Genomic DNA, 19,357 nt, shown 5'->3' on the forward strand with positions numbered 1-19,357 from the left:
TGGAAGAGGATGAGATGGCTGGGCATGAGTTGCTTAAGAACATAGGAACAGCCCCGCTGGATCAGGCCATAGGCCCATCTAGTCCAGCTTCCTATATCTCACAGTGGCCCACCAAATGCCCCTGGGAGCACACAACACAACAAGAGACCTGCATCCTGGTACTGTCCCCTGCATCTGGCATTCTGACATAGCCCATTTCTAAAATCAAGAGGTTGCACTTGCACATCATGGCTTGTAAGCTGTGATGGATTTTTCCTCCAGAAATTTGTCCAATCCCCTTTTAAAGGTATCTAGGCCAGATGCCATCACCACATCATGTGGCAAGGAGTTCCTCAGACCAACTACACGTTGAGTAAAGAAATATTTTCTTTTCTCTGTCCTAACTTTCCCAACACTCAATTTTAGTGGATGTCCCCTGGTTCTGGTGTGTTGTGAGAGGCAAAAGAGCATCTCTCTGTCCACTCTTTCCTTCCTGTGCATAATTTTGTATGTCTCAATCATGTCCCCCCTCAGGTGCCACTTTTCTAGGCTGACGAGGCCCAAATGCTGTAGCCTTTCCTCATAAGGAAGGTACCCCAGCCCACTAATCATTTTAGTTGCTCTCTTTTGCACCTTTTCCATTTCTGCAGTGCATAATAGGATTCCCTCTGCTAGGTGGGTCTACTGCATTTTTTCCTCTTATGTAGAGGTTGCTGTAGCATGATGAATTTAACATGCCTTCCACTGAAGCTTTTTTTTTTTTGGCCAGTAAAATATAAGCCTTCTTCCTCTGAAGCTGGATTTTCCCCTAGTGTGCTGTAATTTAACATTTGAGTAGTGTTCTGGGGGCAAACATGATTAACTTGTGACCTTAAATTTTTCAATATATGCTTTTATCTTGTTCACTGCAATATGATGAGCCCCTTGTGCATTTGTGAAAACAGAGCATCTATTTCCCTGTTAAATGTTGGAGAACATGCACAATCAAAGTTATGGGTACGGTGCAGCACGTAGGAGGCAAACACAGCATAATGTGGCACTCAAGCTCTAGAGCAGGCATATGGGGAAACGGGGGCTACAGCTGGACAAAATATTAATTGCTATCACTCTACCTCAACAGGGAGCCCAGCTCCAAACACTTCCTCTCAGAGGACAAGATGGCTGCACGCTTTAACTCCCTCAGCTTGGACAATGACCACATCTACAGTTCCAATGGGTTCCCCATCCAGGGTGAAGACCCCAAGTGGCAGCAGGCATACACAAGACTAAAAGAACTGCAGCAGAGGTAGTAGGAACCCCTTGGCCTCTTGCTTAATAAGAGTAGGATTGGGGCAGCTAAGCAACAAGTCTTCATGTGTGAATCTCTGTCTCAGGCTGTCCGAAGATGGAGTGAATGAAGATGCCAGTTCAACAGAAGAGAATGAGCTCAACAGTGTAGTTGTGGATGGGGAATTCTTTATGGCAGACTACCCCTTGCTGACACATCCTTTGCACTTAGAGCCAAGGGAAGGAGTCAGTCTCCTACCTGAAGAGATGCTTCTGTCTCTGTAAGCATATCACAAGATTTGGGGAGGGAACCCAAGAGATTATTTGTGTCAGTAACCACTGGCTGTCGTCCCTTGTTTTCTACAGGAATGCTTCTACAGAAGTTGTACTGTGGAGCCCCCCTAGCACCTCGCTTCTGTGCACCATCCGAGCATTGATGGCTACCACACCTTCTTTGGGCCCTTCTATAGAACCTCAGCAGAAACTAGGGGCAACTCAAGAGGAAATGGAAATATGAATATTCATCCTTCCTGTTCTCCTGCCCTTTGAAACTAAACTCCTTGCTCTCCAGCTGGCCTGCTATATTTGACAAAGCAGCAATGTTAAATTAGTATGCCACATTTTACAGCACTATAGCAATACCCAATTTTCTGTTGCCTGTAATCATTAGGTTCTCCTTTTCTAGACGTAAAGCATATATGCAGCCGTTTCTGGTGTATGGCTATTTTCTTCCAATAGGCACTTAACCAATATTTACTGGAAGTTGAACATGTGTGGCAGAAGGTGCTAGGAATTAACTTGCAATATGTACTTCTTAAAAAGCAATTTCAGTATTGTAAAACTTCTTTGTTTATAAAACGTTTTAGAGGCCACATTTCAACTTCCATCCAAAAGATAAGAATCAACCTTTGTTTTTTCTGGACTCAAAGAAAAAAAAAGTCTTGAATGCTTTACTCCTCACCACCTAGCCGATATTCAGTTACTGTCCCCAACGGCAACAGACAGCACTGTAACTTCCTTAAGGGTGGTGGAAAAAATAAAAGTAGAGGTGGTTTCCATATCTAAATTTCTTTATTGAATAGTGGTGTAACCTTAATGAGTTTAATGCCATTAGCAGTGGGTTAAAACAAGAATGTTTTAATTATAGACAAGTATATAAAATTCATGAAGCAGGCATATTGCACAGTTGGGGGGTCCCCACATTTAGAGATAGAGGGCAACGGGGCAATGAGATTTCAACCCTGTGGTACCCACACAGAGAATTGTAGAGACCATCTGCCAGCTCCAGAAATAATGTATTTCTAGCCTGGATTATTGTCCCTCCCTCCTCATATATACACACTAATTTATTCCTCCATTTTAGGAGTGAGGCTGAGCAATCAGGACAACAGGTGAGGGATGGCTGCAATCTGAACACAGTTGCAGGTTTGATGAGATGGGGGAAGTCATGAAATACTTTTTCAACTCCAACCATTATGTGGATATAAGTGAATGTAGCTGTTCTGAGGCTGGGGGTTTATGGGTAACAAAGATAAGTGATCCTACTCCTATCAGGATCTGGAACACATCCTAATTTCTAAGCCATACCTTACTCCTAAAGACAGAATTCAGACCCTCGTTTTTGAGGAAGCCTAAAAATGAAAAAATGGGAACAGTTCAGACTATTGCTAGGCAAGGTGCTACAACTTGGTCCTTTGGATTTCCCTGTTTCAGTTCACACCTCATTAGCCCCAGAGCAGGTAACTCCCTTCAAAATTAATGCCCACCTTTCCTGCCCTCCACCACTGTTCTTAGAGTGACCAAACAATGCAAATTTGAACTGCATTGCAGCAGCTACCTAGGGTTGGGGTGCAAGATAGACAGGTTTATAGCAAACCTGCAAAAGAGGGGATACTCCATTTTCTCTGCAGCTCATCCAGGGTGCCTCCCCCCCCACCATTTTACTCATGACTTTGTTACAGTTTTGTTCCAGCAGAAAATTTTAATGTTCATCTACCTAACCGCTCATTTCTGCAACCACAATCCCCCTCCCCTGCAGTGAAGAGGGATTTAGTGCTTTTATGGATCCTCCATCCCAGCAACTCTATGTTTCCACAGGCTATGGGGGGCTAAAACTCCAGTGTTGTGAGCATCCACAGACCCTCATGCCTCTTGCACCAAGATTCCAACATGTGACTGCAGTTTTTACTGGAGACCACCCCAACCCTCCATCCAGTCCAGTCCTTATTGAAGTTTAGGGTGGGGGACGAGGAGAATACAAGGGCTGCCCCTTTAGCAGCATTTCTTGACAGACGGTTTCTTTTTGGGCTTGTTGATTTTGACAACCTCATTCTGCTGTTGGAGTCGTGCCAAGTTCTCCTGTTTGGTTCGAAGGACCATGGCTGTGATGGCATTGAACATCTAGAGGAGGAAAGGAACAGAGTGGAAAGGGATTGAGAATTTGCTGGGAGGTCAGAGACAATCTCTTCAAGCACCAAAGAGCTTCCCCATATCAAATGGGCCTCCCAGATCCTGCACATGTTCTTTTGTCCTTCAAAACCTGCTCTGCCAGTAGCTTGCTTTTTAGTAACATCACTCTCAGCCACCTGCGCTCTCTCTCTCTCTCTCTCTCTCAACCCTGGCTTTCTCCTGTTCTACCCCTTATGCCTGGAGCCACCTTCCTGAACACTTCCATATTGTCACCTCTTTCTTTACAGTTCCTTCTCAAAATGTACCGACTTCGAAGCCTTTGGCACAACTTCCTAGTCCAGTGTTTCCCAAACTGTGGGTCATGACCTGAGGTGCCCTGCCTTGCTAGGAGCCTCTGGAGGCCACTTCTGGGTTGTGCCAGGTCCACAACCCCCTTAATTGGCCCCCACAGGCCTCACAATGCCTTGACCCAAAATAGCTTCCAGTATGTGCCTGCAACTTCTACTGGGCTGCTTTGCCAGGTATTCTGGGGCCAGCAAAAGGTCAATGGAGTGGGTTGCAGGCCGGGCGTGACTTGGAAGCAGACTCTGGAGGCTCCCAGTAAGGCCTTTGCAGTGCAGCAGGGAGCACTGGGTCATGACTGGTTGAAGACCAGGAAACAGTGGGTGTCAGTGGGCAATTTTCACAATGGAGAGAAGTGAAAAGCGGTGTGCCCCAAGGATCTGTCCTGGGACCGGTGCTTTTCAACCTCTTCATAAATGACCTCGAGACAGGGTTGAGCAGTGAGGTGGCAAAGTTTGCAGATGACACCAAACTTTTCCGAGTGGTGAATACCAGAAGTGATTGTGAGGAGCTCCAGAAGGATCTCTCCAGACTGGCAGAATGGGCAGCAAAATGGCAGAAGCGATTCAATGTCAGTAAGTGTAAGGTCATGCACATTGGGGCAAAAAGTCAAAACTTTAGATATAGGCTGATGGGTTCTGAGCTGTCTGTGACAGATCAGGAGAGAGATCTTGGAGTGGTGGTGGACAGGTCGATGAAAGTGTCGACTCAATGTGCGGTGGCAGTAAAGAAGGCCAATTCTATGTTTGGGATCATTAGAAAAGTTATTGAGAACAAAACGGCTAATATTATAATGCCATTGTACAAATCGATGGCAAGGCCACACCTGGAGTATTGCATCCAGTTTTGGTCGCCACATCTCAAAAAGGACATACTGGAAATGGAAAAGGTGCAAAAGAGAGCGACTAAGATGATTACGGGGCTGGGGCACCTTCCTTATGAGGAAAGGCTACGGCGTTTGGGCCTCTTCAGCCTAGAGAAGAGTCGCCTGAGGGGGGACATGATTGACACATACAAAATTATGCAGGGGATGGACAGAGTGGATAGGGAGATGCTCTTTACACTCTCACATAACACCAGAACCAGGGGACATCCACTAAAATTGAGTGTTGGGAGAGTTAGAACAGACAAAAGAAAATACTTCTTTACTCAACGTGTGGTTGGTCTGTGGAACTCCTTGCCACCGGATGTGGTGATGACATCTGGCCTAGATGCCTTTAAAAGGGGATTGGACAAGTTTCTGGAGGAAAAATCTATTACGGGGTACAAGCCATGATGTGTATGCGCAACCTCCTGATTTTAGAAATGGGCTATGTCAGAATGCCAGATGCAAGGGAGGGCACCAGGATGAGGTCTCTTGTTATCTGGTGTGCTCCCTGGGGCATTTGGTGGGCCACTGAGAGATACAGGAAGCTGGACTAGATGGTCCTATGGCCTGATCCAGTGGGGCTGTTCTTACGTTCTTATGACCCACCGCCAAGGAAGGTCACGGTGCTAGAAAGTTTTGTAGCTGTTGCCCTAGTCTATACCCACTGTATGTGCACCTGAAAAAACATGCTCTTCCCCCGCTTCCATTTCCTGGAAGTGCGCAACTGTAGGCCCCTCTACTTCTCGGCTGGAACCTTTTAAAGTCCCATGCCCACAGACAGCATTATATAATAACCACTTCCCCTTGCAACCACCTGCTCCCTTACTTCTTCAACATTGAGGTTCTCCTTAGCGCTGGTCTCAAAGAGCCGTACTCCCATCTGCTCGCTGAACCTCCGGGCATCAGCCGTGTCCACTTGCTTCCTAGAAGGGTCCTCACATTTGTTACCCACTGGCAATTTGGAAATATGAAAGAGAGAAGGGAAGATTAGAGTCAGAAGTAACAAAAGGGATGCACAAAGATGACAGAGAAAAAAATACAGGAGGAGGACTAGTCATACAAACATATGACTAATTCCTAGAATCCTTCGAACCCACGTCTTTCAAGGGAACACTGCTTCAGAACACACCGAGTCAAGGCAATGCAACTGCTCACAGACCATAGTGCCAGCCTGTGCCGCTTTGACAAGGTAAGTTCCAAAGCAGTTTCCCTCTGAAGCTTGGGGCTCAAAACACATCAGAAATTGGATATACTTTGTCTAGAGAGATGGTACTCAAAACATTTTCTCCCCAGAAGTTACAAGTAGCCAGGAAACAGCAAGTTAACTCTGGTATTGGCACAAAAGCCGCAAGTCACCAGGCCAAAAAACTTTATGACCCAGTCTTAAAGGGGCAGGATATTAGAATATTTGGTGGTCTAACTGGGCCGAACTAAAACCAACTGCATCCTGGGGTATGTCTTCCAATTGATATTCTCTGTTCAATTATGCTTCCCCCAAATTGGCATAACCACCCTGCAGTGCACATTGGTATTCTTTGATGTCATACAGCCAATCCCTAGAACACCTTGGGGCAACTTCCTACAACTAAAGAGTGATTTGGCTAGTCTATCATTTTCCCATGACATGGTCTGAGCCATCTTCTGTCCTGCACATCACCAAGACAGCACAGAAGATGCAACAGATGACCTGCCCTGCCCATGGAAAGCATCACAGCCAATCTGATGCAGCAATTTTCAAAGCCATCATGCTCATAGGAACTGCCAACAGGCTCAATAGTTGATATCAAGATGTGATAGCTCAAGTTACATCAGCCTTACAACTGTGTCCTTTGGGATGGTTTCAAAGCATTTCACAAACAATCTTATGCCTTACTGCATCCAAAAAGGCCTACCCAATTTTGTGGCACCTGAGCCCGAGTAACATCCACTGCACAGTTAGCTGAAAGCCAGACAAGTGGCAAAGGGCCATAGGTCTGTAGTAGAGTGGTTTTGCATGCAGAAGATCCCCCAATCCCTGGTGTCTCCAAGCAGGAATGGAAAACACCTCATCCAATACTCTGAAGATCTATGCCACAGGATGTGGTTTGGGGCACATGGCTTAGATGCCTTTAAAAGGGGATTAGATAGCAGCCAATACTGAGCTAGGCAGACAAGAGGCCTGACTCAGAAGAAAGCAGTTTCATCAGGGATGCTAACCCTCCACTTAATTCTGGTATAAATGAAAGCAATGCATCTTGGCAGTCTTAGGCCTTCAGTTTAGGATTACTGGGTTGCCCTACACTGTGATAGCAGCATGACCGAGTTTGGAAGACATAGCTGTTAAACCGGGGCTGCATCTTTGGAACTACTCACCTAAAATCTTGCAGACGCTGTCACAGTTTTGCCCAATCTCGTGCAGCCAGCGCTTGACATTAACAAAGGACACTGGGTTTGTCACGTCATACACAATGATAACACCATGAGTGTTACGGTAATACCTGTCCCCAAGAGAAGAAATGACCACAGGTTGGGATCCAGATCCTTACGTAAACTCGTCCCTCCAAGAAGCCAAGGATTCTCTGTGCCAAACCACTTGCAACATTTCCAGCCTAGAGAACCTAGACATTCCAGCTATTTCACATCTGTCCCCCTGAGGCTACTATCCTAAATGTCCTTTCCTGGGAGTAGGTCTCCTTGAAATCAATGGGGTTTGTTTCTGAATTGACATGCATAAGATTGCACTCCAAGACTTTGATCTCCTTTTCTCCAGAACTTCTACAGAACCCTAACTAACCCCATCCTTCACCCCCAGAGTTACCTGGTTTCCCTGCCTTCTGCCAGAAACTTACGTGGAGGTGATAGTTCTGAAACGTTCTTGGCCCGCAGTGTCCCAGATCTGCAGTTTCACTCGCTCTCCATTTATCACTAATGTCCGTATTTTGAAATCTACGCCAATTGTTGTGATATAGCTGCCTGCAGGGAGACACAGGGGAGAAAAGAGAAGTTGAGGGAGAAACATATTAGCACCAACCCTGAAGGAGAAAGACAAATTAAATGGGCTATTTAAAAATGAGAGAGAAAAAATATTAAAATAGAAACACAAAACTACAGGAAAGAACTGACAACTCAGGAGAAAATGGGAGAACATAGCAAAAGGAACAAATGTTCAAGAGCAGCAGCTGTAACACTTGGGCTCGGAGTGTTTGTGATGGCTGAAATGTCAGAGGTCATCTTGATCACCAGAGTGAGAAACTGGGTGAAACAGAATCTGGATGGTCATAGTGGTCCAAAAATCACCTTAACCATGAATTCGCTGGGTCCCCTAGGCATCTCAGACTCAATTCTCCTGCCCCTGTTAGGAGGGACAGTAGTTCTCACTCAGTCTCTCAAGGCTTGGCATGAAAACAGATATGATACTCAGCACTACTAGTATGAAGTCTTGTTTACAAACAGGCACACCTGTGAATGGCCACCTGGAGTTATGCAAACCATGTTCTCCATTCACTAACAAACAGTACCGCAAGTGGAAGGAGATGACTAGACCAGCATTAGTCAGAAAGTAGTAGGGTGGGGGAGGCAGTAGAACTGCATTCTAAGCACTGTATACATTGCAACACATGAAGAGGACACAAAACCAGCAATTGTCAGAGGTTCAGTGGCAGATTTGCCAGCCATGCGACTCCAATCACTGTTTGAAAGCCTTTGATTAGATTAGTAGAATGGGACTCCTGATTCATTCAGCATCCAAAATGAATGAAGGGGCTCTGTGTAAATTTAACTCTCCTTCCTACTGATTACAAAGTTATAATTGCTTTTAAAAATACTGCAGAGTACATTTCCCAGGGAGGCCTTGGTGGGTTACAAAGCAGTAATATAAGCGCATCTTTGGGAAGTGTTAGGAGCCAAGTTTCCCACCCTGTCTGCAGATTTTTCATTTCAAGAAGTGAAAAACTTCTGCTTCCTTTTAAAAAAACAAAAACCAACCTGTCCAAGTCTGAAACCAGCTCATAACTTTCAGAGGCTGATTCAAGTCTGCAAGACCCCTAAACTCCACATTTAGATTTTACAAACTGCAGACTAGTGGGGCTCCTACAACATGACTCCTCTTCTCCCCCTCCCTTATTTACCATCTGCCTGCTGAAGAGTCCTGCAGGATCTGAATGCAATATCCTGTCACTTTTTCAGTTTTGAGGCATACTTTGGACTGTGTATTTTTTCCCCTGGAAGCTAAAAGACAAAGGAGCAGTAACTTACCAGAGAAGGTGTTGTCTGCAAAGCGGAGCAGGAGGCTACTTTTTCCAACTCCTGGGCAGGGGAAAAAATGAGATGGTAGCCAGTCATGTCACAATTTAGATAGAAGGATTCAACCATTCTTAATAACCTCTGATGCAAAGCCATCTTATCAACAAAGGTTGTGGGTTCCCCACCCAAAGCAAACACACCCGTCCAGCATGTTTGCTCAAGACAGTCACTTCCACCCAAAGCCTTTGTGTCCCTGCTGTGGCTGTGGAGAGTGGCACTTCGCAAGGAATGATGGATGGGGAATCCATGAGGAGGATGGTGGATTGCCTCCCACAATTTCACTGAAACACCACCCTCAAAGAAAGGTGGGATGTACAAGGTGATCAGTATATGGAAGCACTAACTTTATCTTAATACATGGCACTGCTCATGAACAGGACCCGAGGCATTACAAACAGGAAGAGGATATCTGCCAAGGGTCACAGCTGCACATTCCATGGCAGGATTACTTCATGCCATACAGCTGGGTGGGGCTCATGGAAGTAGTGTGCACCAGACATCCCTGTGACAAAAACCTACACACCCATACAGTGTGATGTCACCTGTTGACATAACCCTGGAAGAGTGTTTGGCCTTCTCAGCTGATCAAGCCCATTTCTTCTCCTCCTCCTCCTCCCCCGCCATTTCTCAAATGGATCCTTTCCCTGGTATGCTAAGCATGAATTGCCTCTGCCTGCAGCTTCAGGACCCAGTAACTTTGCAGCTATAAAGGGGAGCTAGCCCACCCAACCACATCTGCAGTGCACCAAAAGGTGCATATCTTTCCTGGCTGTATGCTTGGTGATACCCACTCTCCAACACCTGAAAGTTAAACTGCTTTCACTCAGATCAGTTTACAAAGCTAGCTAAGCCCCTTTCATGAACCCAACAACAGCACAGTGTAGTGGTTAGCGTGCTGTACTAGGACTGGGAAGACCCATGTGCAAATCCTCACTTATCACCCTCTGAACCTCATGACCTTGGGCAAGTGATTACCATGTGGAAAAACTTGCCTTACAGGGTTGAAATATGATTGGGAAGAATCATCTTTTACTGCTTGGAAAATACTGCCTCAGAGAACGAGTGGGATATAAATGCAATTAATCAGCATCACCAGGCAGTGATATAGTGACCTCCAAAGCAGAGATGGCTGCAACATCTTCAAGTTACTCAGAGCCTCACTGCTACTCTTTCTATACAGCATCACCAACATTCATTTTGCTTGGGATTTTTAGTTGCTGCAAGCCATTTGGAGAGCACCACTGTCTGAAAAGTAACATTTTTTAAAATCACATAAACACTTTCTCGTATTTGCAGTGATGGATTCTGCATTCACATTGAGCCCTCTGAAGTACTACCCAAACAGCTGGCTGGTATGTTTTTATTCCAGAGGTTTTTTTTGTTTAGGATTCAGGGACAGAACACCAAGAATGAAACACATTACACTGCAACAACAGCTGGCTGATGGCAAAGTATCACCTTCTGATCTCAAGTAACCTGTTGCATGGGTTGAACTGCACAAAGATCTTCCACAGCACGTCAAGGAAGTATACAAAACAGAAACCTTTGTTAAGCAGCACAAAAAAGTGTTTCTTTGGTTCAACAAATGGAAGCCATGCATCAGATCCAGCCCTCTCTGCATAGTCACCTGCCCTGCACTCATTCCTCACTTCCTGTTGCCAGGAAAAAAACTCACTGCTAACCAAGGCCTTAAGCCAGTTGTTCCCAAGCATTTTTGAAGGGTGGCTTCCTTGACCTACTGGGCCATTGGCCATGGTTCCATATTAGGGCTACAATTCTATACACTGTATAGGGTGGTGCATTTTTTGCAAGGATTCTGTGGCTCCCCTGACTGGTCTCCATGGCTCGACAGGGAGCCATGGCTCAAAGTTTGGGAACCACAGCCTTCAGCTAAAAAGGCTATCAGGAACAGTATTCAAAACACAGAGCAGGGCACTGAATGACTTGCCCAAAAGGGGCTAGGCTGCAGAAGCCATACAAAGCATTTATACAAGCACAGACATCGTATGCTTTGCTAAATCTTGTTCTTGGTTGGTTTTAAGTTCCTCCTGTCTCAGAATACAAAGAAGTTGCTGGATGAGCTTATCAACTGTGCTTCTCTAAACTAAAGAGCTGCATGCAAACATTCATAGGAACCAGCTCTCATAGGTTGGCTGGGATGCCCGAGACTTGTGGGAAAATTGCCATTCTAAGCCATTATGCAGACACAGTTTAACTTTTAGTGCACTTTCAGTAAGCTCCCCATAAATAGGTCCAAGTGATTGTGGGGAGCGGAAACAGTACAAAGGCGACAAGAGGCAGAAATAAAAGAGCCTGAAGAGAAAGCAGTCCACCAATCCTATCAGTGGCTCCCAAAGGCATTGAGAAGGCACAAAACAATCCCATGTATTTTGTGTGAGAATACTGGCAGGTACAAAAGAGAACCAAGGAATGGACTATTGGGAAGAAACGGCACACACAAAAGAGGAAGAACTAAGAACATGAAGTTGGTTAAAATATGAGAACCTGCGTGCAACCCAGACATCAAGTGATAACTGTGAAACTATGAAGCAAAACAGGCTTGCAGAAGGAGATGGGGGGGGAATCAAGGCAGACCTTCTGAACCAAGACAGAACAAAGAGAGTTAAAAGAAGATGGAGTGAAAAGACACACTGAAGTGTGGCAGGAGGGGAGGAGATTTGTAAAAGCCCAAAAAGGTTTCAGAACAAGAAGAAAACAGAACCAAACGTCAAACAGAATCTGATTGGGATAGAAGAGTGAATGCCAGAAAGCTGAAGGACAAGCTCTATCCTTACCAGAGTCCCCAATGATGAGCAGTTTGAACAAGTGGTCATAATCCTTGGCAGCCATTCATGTGCTGGGTCAGCTCCTCCTCCCGTCACGCTCCTTCCTTCCTTCCTGCAGGGGATTTGGTGGACACTCCCACACCTTCCAGTGGGAAATGTTCTGCCTTAGAGCCCCATTGCAGCTAATCAGGACATAATGCTGAGCCTGCCAGTGTCTTGCCTGATTTTTTCCCCTCAGTCCCAAGAACCGGAAACACCTCCAAGTGCAGGATTGTGCCAAGTGCAGCTGCCTGAGCAAGGTGCGAGGACACAGGCTTTTCCTCCCAGGCCTGTCTTCTGGAAGGTGATGCTTTGGTCTGTATTCCTGTCTCTCTCTCTCTCTGCAGGCCGGGGGAAGGAGATGCAGCCTCTTCTTTCAGCAGCTTGGCTTCCTTAAAATCAAGCGACTAAGAGCCACAGAGCTGAGTTTGCAGAGGGAGTTCCTTCCTAGGATGCCACGAGGCTGTGAAATGTGTGTTGGCTGTTCTGTTCTAAGAGCCTGCAAAAAGAAGATCCAGATCCACCTTGGCCTTGGGTTGAAATAAAGGTAGAGAGAGAGAAGCACATTAAAGAGGAGAAAGCATTAAGCTGTGGGAAGGGATGGCATGCTTCTTCCACCAGGGGTAGTTTCTCTCAATTCAAAAGGGGGGTGTTGAAGGATTTGAGCGCACCCAAACCCCCCCTCCCAAAAAAGAAGTGAGACAATTCAAAATAAGTATCTGATACAGAAGACACAGAGTAACAACGTAACAAGAAAGAGGATACAGAGTAAAAATGTCACCTCCTCCTCAAAGAGGCGCCTTCTGTCTGATGGCTTGAATCCCAGCATTTAGTTGGGGGCACAGAACTCAAGTTCTCTCCACCCCCAAATTCTCACTTCTGCAACCAAAAGTGGAGACTAAAGAGGGCGATTGAGACAGTGTAAGAGACACTCCAGAAAGAGGAGGGGGGGAGAAAGAAGTGGGTCCCAGGTGCCCCAAGACCAGTATTAGGGGGTGACCCCAGTAAGGAAAGGGCAGATGTTTTCTGCTGGGGGAGGGGATGTAGGGAGGGGGCAAGCCTAGACCAGGGGGAGATGCCAGTGGGGAGGGTGCCAAAGTTTCCTAGGACATCAGGCGGGGGGGGTGGCACAGAAGGGGGCAGGGGAGGGGATCAATGCAAGGGAGGGGGATCAAGGGGGCTCCGGAGCAGGGCGCAGCGCTTGCAGGGACGGCCAAGGGGCGCGATGGCTGGAGTCGCAGCGGCCGGCGAGCTCGGAGACCTCTGTGCTCGCTCGCTGCGATCAGATGACCAGCGAGCTCGCAGTGGGCCGGCCTCTGCCTGGCTCCCTCCCGCCCTTCCTGCTCCGCGGCGGGCTCTTCCTCCTTCCCAGCTGCAACTGCAGCCACCGCCCGGGCTGATGGAACGCCAAGGCGCGACCCGGACCAGCTGGGAGAGAAAGGGGTGGGGCTTGATTGTGATGGGCGGTGCTTAGCGACAGCGGCGGCAGGGGTGGGCGGAGCCCGCGAGGGGAGAGAACGGGCGAGGGGGGAGTGGGCTGGGCTTGAGGGGAGATGCTGCAGGGCATTCTCATGGCCACGCCCACCCCGGGCAGAGGCTGCAGGTGGTTAAGGGTTAGGGCTGCAATGCTGTGCCCACTTTCCTGGGAGTAAGCCCCAGTGAATTCAGTGGGGCTTACTTCTGAGTAGACATGCATGGGTTTGGGCTCTAAGGCTGCAGTTCTATGCGCACTTTCCTGGGAGTAAGCCCCCTTGAATTCAGTGGGGCTTACTTCTGAGTAGACATGCCTAGATTGGGCTCTCAATGGGCATAGACCGTATATGTGGCATCAAATGCGGATCCCTCATGAGTCCCACATCACTCCATGGATGGGAGTGGATCCATCTCTGGAAAGCATGTCTATAGCATTGCACCAGTATGTGGCACACGGTTGTTGCAGCCTCCCCCGTGCTGTCCTGGGAGCACCCGGCGATGCGCGCACAGTGAGGCTTCCTCCTCCTCATCCCATACATAGGGCTGGATTGTGTGGCTGCAACCCTGTCCCCTTCCTTAGGTCTAAACCCCACTGAACCCAGATTTACTTCTGAGTAGCCATGCAGAGGACTGGGCTACACTGCTGATCAGAGAAGGCACTGGAAGCAGAAACTCACCACTGCCCCTCAGTTATACTATGGAGAGGCAGGAAATTGACTGTACATGTCTAGGCTTGCCTACTCAGAAGTAAGCCCCATTGTCCCCATTGTTAAGTTGGGCTTTCTCCCAGGAAAGTGTGCATAGGACTGCAGCCATAGGAAGGACAATAGGGCGGAATGGGGATAGATTGAGGGGCAATAGGAGCAATGAAGGTTGTGCTTCATTTTGGTTGTGCTTTAGGAGTTTTGTTTGTTCTTGGCAGGGTTCCTGGACCTTTAACAGCTGCCCAACAGGCAGAAATTCAACAGGTGTCACTTTCTCTCTGCATGGAAACTGATGGGAAAAGCCCCACCTGTTGAATTTCTAAAAACAGGCAGGATTTACTTTTGAGTAGCCATGCAGAGGAGGACTGAGCTGCAGGGCTGATCAGAGAAGGCACTGAAGCAAAAGCCCACAACCATCCTATGCTATGGAGAGGCAGGACAGAGAGGAGAGGCTTTGGAAATGACAATAGGGCTGTGTGGAGATAGATTGAGAGCCAATAGGAGGGACATGGTGGTGTAATGAAGGAGTTGGATTCAGCTTGGTTGTGCTTTAGGAGTTTTGTTTCTTTGTGGCAGGGTTCCTGGACCTTTAACAGCTGTACAACAGGCAGAAATTCATTGGGTGAATTTATCTGCCTGGGAACTGAGGATAAAGCTCCATCTGTTAAAATTCTGAGAACAGGCAGGAAGAATGGCTGGAGGTTGAGAGCAGGGATGGGCGAGACTCAGATTACTCAGACTCGAGTCATGAAAACACACATTTTCGTACAAACTCAAGTCACGTGTGTCAAAAGCTTGGGCATAGACTTGGGAATTTTACTCTAAAACTAAAAGACTTGAATAGACTCAAGTCAAAGCTTGCTTTTGTGTGTGTTTGCTTGCTTTTTTCACCTCTTTTGAGGCTTGACTCGCTTTTCAAGATTCAAGGTTGAGTCAAAATAAGTCAAAAAATGGCACTGGACGAATCCCAGTGGCTGTCGTTATGACTTGTGGGTGACTCGAGTCAAAGGGGCAGAGACTTGGGACTTGACTCGAGTCTTGATGCACTTTGGCTCTGGCTCATCCCTGGTTGAGAAGGAAATGCTATGCTTTTTTGGAGTGTGGCTGAAAGAGATTCAGGGCTTGGAAGTCATAGCCCCACCCCAAGTTCTCCCATGAGATACTGCTTCTCTCCCAGCCTGTTAAAAGTCTATTGTGGCAGTAAACTTTATGGCTCCTTCAAGGCTAACGGATGGTAGCATACAGTTCTGCAGACTGGAGCCCACTTCATTCCAAAAGTCCCAGGGGTCCTGGCTCCTATTCAACCTCTGTCCACCCTAACTGAGATTCCACGGCTGAGGGGCTAGGCAGTGAAATTCCCTTCTCTGTTTACTTTGACCATCTGCCTCATCTGTCCCTTCCACATTCCTCACTGGAGGGTTGAGATGCCAACTGCGGCCACCCCCTCATACATGACAAGAAATGCCTGCATTGTTCTCTTGCTAGGCCTGCATTCGGGTAGAAAAATGCCACCCAGATGGGCACAGCTGGTGTGGAGGGGAAAGGAGGGCACCAGCAGAAGCGCCAAGAGAGTCTGTCACTAGAACAAGGGACGCCAGTTCTCTAGGTTGGAGTAAAAAAAAAAGTTTTGCTAGCGTGCGCTTATGTTAATGCAATGTAAACAGTCCATGACCCAGTACTGAAGTCACAGTAAGCAAACTCTGATTGGGTTGGTTTCAGTTCTCTCAGATGGCAACAAATTGATCTATTTTTCCCCTGGAAAAAACTGAAGCTTATTAAAATAGAAGCAGCATTTCAATGAGCGCCCTCAGTTAAATGTTCGGGGCAAATGACAAGCTCAACTTATTTGGCTCCCATTTGCTGCTTACTTGGGCCTTAACTTGAACTCAATCTCAACAGCGATTAGTAGGCAGGGTAGATGCATAACTCTGAAATATCAGTAAAGTAACCTTGAGCATGTCCAGAGTCCTTTTCTGTCACTGCTCCCATCACCACAGCTGGCCCTAAACACACAAGGTTCCAGGTCTAAGGTCATAATTTCCAAGCCTGCTTTCTCAAATTTTGCAAATGAAGCATGGTTTGCCATTGCCATGTCTTAATTATTTAAATATTTTACCCCACCTCTCTGTCCACACAGGCCATCAGTGCTGCTTGGAGTCTATCCATTAAAAGAATAATTATTTTAAATGCATTAGCGTGATTAAAAATCAGTCAGCAGCACTGAACAAGAGAAGCTGCAAAATCAAAAGTAGAAAAAGGACCAGTCTGCTGCCACCCAGGCCAAAACCACACTGAGAAGAAAACATCTGAATATCTTCCAGAGCAGGGGTGCCCAAACCCCGGCCCGGGGGCCACATGAGGTCCAATCAGGCCCGCAGGGAGCCCACAGTCTCCAATGAGCCTCTGGCCCTCCGGAGACTTGCTGGAGCCCGTGCTGGCCCAACAGAACTGCTCTCAGTATGAGGATGACTGTTCGACCTTTCACCTGAGCTAGTGGGATGAGGGCTTTCTCCACTACTTGCTGTTTCACATCTGTGATGCAGCAGCGGCAGCAAAGGAAAGGCCAGCCTTGCTTTGTGCAAGGCCTTTTATAGGCCTTGAGCTATTGCAAGACTTTCATTCATTCATATAAGTTCATCTTTAATATATTCATTTATGTATACTTATGTAAATATATTCAAATTTGAAATGTAAATTAATTCTTCCCCCCCCCCCCCCCGGCTCCCGACACAGTGTCAGAGACACGATGTGGCCCTCCTGACAAAAACTTTGGACACCCCTGTTCCAGAGCAAAGACACAGTGGGTAGCAGCACCATGAAGATCCTGTCACATGCACACAACTGGTCAAAGGAGCTAAGCATAAGATGGTGAGGTTGTGAGATTTGTAGGGAAGGAAGCAATTCTCAAGATATCCAGATCCCAAACCACATAGGACTTTATAGGTCAAAAGAACTTTGAATGGAAATTTCTGTTTATTGACGTCCAGTTAAGAGCCCAGTCCTATGCATTTCTACTCAGAAGTAAGTTCCATTAGAGTCAATGGGGCTTACTCCCAGGAAAGTGTGGATAGGATTGGGCTGTAAGCTGATAGAATATTGATGTGTCACGGTCAAAATAGTAGGCCAGAAGGCTGCAATCCTATACACGCTTTCCTGGGAGTAAGTCCTATTGAACACAATGAAACTTACTTCTGAGTTGACATACATAGGATTGCACTGAGAGTGGTTATAAGTTCAAAGGACAGGTGCCCAAATATTTGCTAGGCTGCCCCTACTAGACTCCCTCTCTTGAACCACCAGCTCCCTTTCAGCTCCCCTGTTCTGCAATGCTGGACCCCAGTTCTCCTCCCAAAGAAACTGCCTGCTGATAGTAATTTGATAGAGGCATTAAAGAGCAATACTTCTTTATTTAAGAAACAGAATAATATTAAATCTGTATTAACAAATATACAACAAAAATATTCTATAACAATATACATTTTCTTCTTTGTAGATAAATAAATCTCCATTTTGATTCAACCTGTCAGGTTGGATTTTTATCTGCATTTTTTTTTAAAAAAAGAAAGTTTTCCACTTCTTAAGCAGCTGAGAAATTACACTTGGAAAAGTGTCGGCTTCCTTGGTTTTTAATGCAAGCAGGTGCACCAGCAAAGGGAAGATCAGGAGAAAGAGAAGGGAGATGAGCAACACTACCTTCTGTGACGTGGTGGTGCTACTACCTCTCCCAGAGAATCAGCTAGCCACTGCTCATTTGCATAAAGATATGCAGATTTTAGAACATTACCCATTACCTAGCACAGTTGTGTGTTTTCAGGTTTATTTAAGGACTAGCAAAAGGCCCTCTTCAAGTGTATTTAGTGTACTATGGTACACTGCTGCCATCTACTGGAGGTGGTAATACTGCCACCCACTGGAGGGAATCACACCTGCGCTGGCGCACCAAGCTTGAAAGGGAAAGTTACAAGACACCCCATCTTCTGCCTACCTATAGTAACAGGTTGCACCCCTCTCAAACTGAGGTTGCCTCATATCTCAAAGGCCCCAATCCTACAGCAAGGCACACAGACCTTCCTGTTTTATTCTCTATCCTCTTCTATATAATCTTATCCTTGGTATTCATTCTTAAAGCAAGGAAAGAAGACAAAAGGGAAACCAGAGTTACAGAAGAATGTAAAGTGCTAAGACGATCAAAATGCAGCTCAGAAATGGCCATGGGGTGATCATGTAGTGTGGTACTACAACAGGGATACCCTGACAGCACTCATCCCAGGCTACTGAGTAATTAACTGCAAGTTCTTTCCCTCGCAATAGTGAGGGAGATTAAATTATTTCACCCTGCTTCTGAGCTACAAGGGTGAAAAGAATCAGTCCCTGACGGTCAGACCTTTTTGGTCAAACAACCAAGCAATGAGAAATTTTGGGTGACTGAGATGTTAACATTCATGCCAACAGAATATTCTAGAAAAATCCACTCAGCTGACTCATGCCTCTGACTGGCCAGCAGCTTGACTAACACAGCTGTTGGAATACAATCGGCAGCAGAAAGCCAGAGGTATTAAAAATATAAATTAACAACTTTATTTGGTTGTTGAGGGCCTTGAATAGCAGAGTTGGGAAAGACCTTAATCCTTTGTTCACTGCCCTGTGGAGAATGAAAATGTGAGGGGTTTCTTCTAACCATGTACTGTAGCTCCATCTCCCACATTCAGCATTGTCCACAGAGACAAATGTGAGGAAGATTTCTCCCCATGACTTCCACCCTGAACATCTGAAGGGTGGGTGGGGTTGTGGCTACCATGTGCCTCATTGGAGGGGGCAAGGCTCCAGTACACTTTCAGCAGAAGTGAATGTGTGAATCAGGTTAAAGGTTTCCCCAAGAAGACCAACAGTCACCATCAGAGTAGACAGCACTGGGTAAATAGACCAATGGCTTGACCCTAGAGAAGGCAATGTTATACAACCATGTAAACTACAATACCCAACCAGGCCTTCTGTTCATTAGGATGCCCTAAGTACTTGGGGTGTTGCTCAACAAAACTGGTTGATCCCTTGGCACAACTTAGAACCCACAACTGTGCCAAGTAGGATGTGTAGTATAATAAATATCTTTAACCACAACATTAGTCACAACAGAACCTTGATTGCACCTCAAGAAGGACTACATTCCAATTTAATCCAATTTCCAGGACCAGTCATTAAATTTCAGATGA

General features: G+C 46.4%; 2 protein-coding genes across 4 annotated transcripts in view; one reads left to right on the top strand and one right to left on the bottom strand.

The window, feature by feature from the left end:
* Positions 1-2,305, top strand: part of HCFC1R1 (host cell factor C1 regulator 1) — a 5,902-nt gene extending 3,597 nt beyond the window's left edge. Inside the window, exons 4-6 of the mRNA XM_066628932.1 lie at positions 1,100-1,264; positions 1,353-1,526; positions 1,612-2,305. Of these exons, the coding sequence (XP_066485029.1) occupies positions 1,100-1,264; positions 1,353-1,526; positions 1,612-1,762 (490 nt within the window). The 3' untranslated portion in view covers positions 1,763-2,305. The remainder of the gene's footprint in view (positions 1-1,099; positions 1,265-1,352; positions 1,527-1,611) is intronic.
* RAB35 (RAB35, member RAS oncogene family) lies at positions 2,298-13,325 on the bottom strand. Of its 3 annotated transcripts, none has more exons than XM_066628934.1 (7): positions 12,752-13,325; positions 11,941-12,469; positions 9,098-9,148; positions 7,693-7,816; positions 7,217-7,341; positions 5,691-5,815; positions 2,298-3,645 (listed from the first exon to the last, which is right to left on the bottom strand). In XM_066628934.1, the coding sequence occupies exons 2-7, from the start codon at positions 11,993-11,995 to the stop codon at positions 3,517-3,519; spliced, it is 609 nt and encodes a 202-aa protein (XP_066485031.1). In that variant the 5' UTR covers positions 11,996-12,469; positions 12,752-13,325; the 3' UTR covers positions 2,298-3,516. The 3 variants fall into 3 exon arrangements, with proteins under 3 accessions (XP_066485031.1, XP_066485032.1, XP_066485033.1); XM_066628935.1 differs by having other exon boundaries at positions 11,941-12,500; XM_066628936.1 differs by having other exon boundaries at positions 13,232-13,319.
* Positions 13,326-19,357: the final 6,032 nt, after the last annotated feature.

Source organism: Tiliqua scincoides, chromosome 5 (assembly GCF_035046505.1).
Source record: "Tiliqua scincoides isolate rTilSci1 chromosome 5, rTilSci1.hap2, whole genome shotgun sequence".
Lineage (NCBI taxonomy): Eukaryota > Metazoa > Chordata > Lepidosauria > Squamata > Scincidae > Tiliqua > Tiliqua scincoides.

Excerpts from the sequence above, each read along its gene's own strand:
- RAB35 (XM_066628934.1), bottom strand. The coding sequence starts at position 11,995 with ATGGCTGCCAAGGATTATGACCACTTGTTCAAACTGCTCATCATTGGG. Across the intron at positions 9,149-11,940 it reads GCTCATCATTGGGGACTCTG|GAGTTGGAAAAAGTAGCCTC; the intron begins GTAAGGATAGAG and ends TCCCCTGCCCAG. Across the intron at positions 5,816-7,216 it reads CAGCGTCTGCAAGATTTTAG|TGGGTAACAAATGTGAGGAC; the intron begins GTGAGTAGTTCC and ends CCAAATTGCCAG.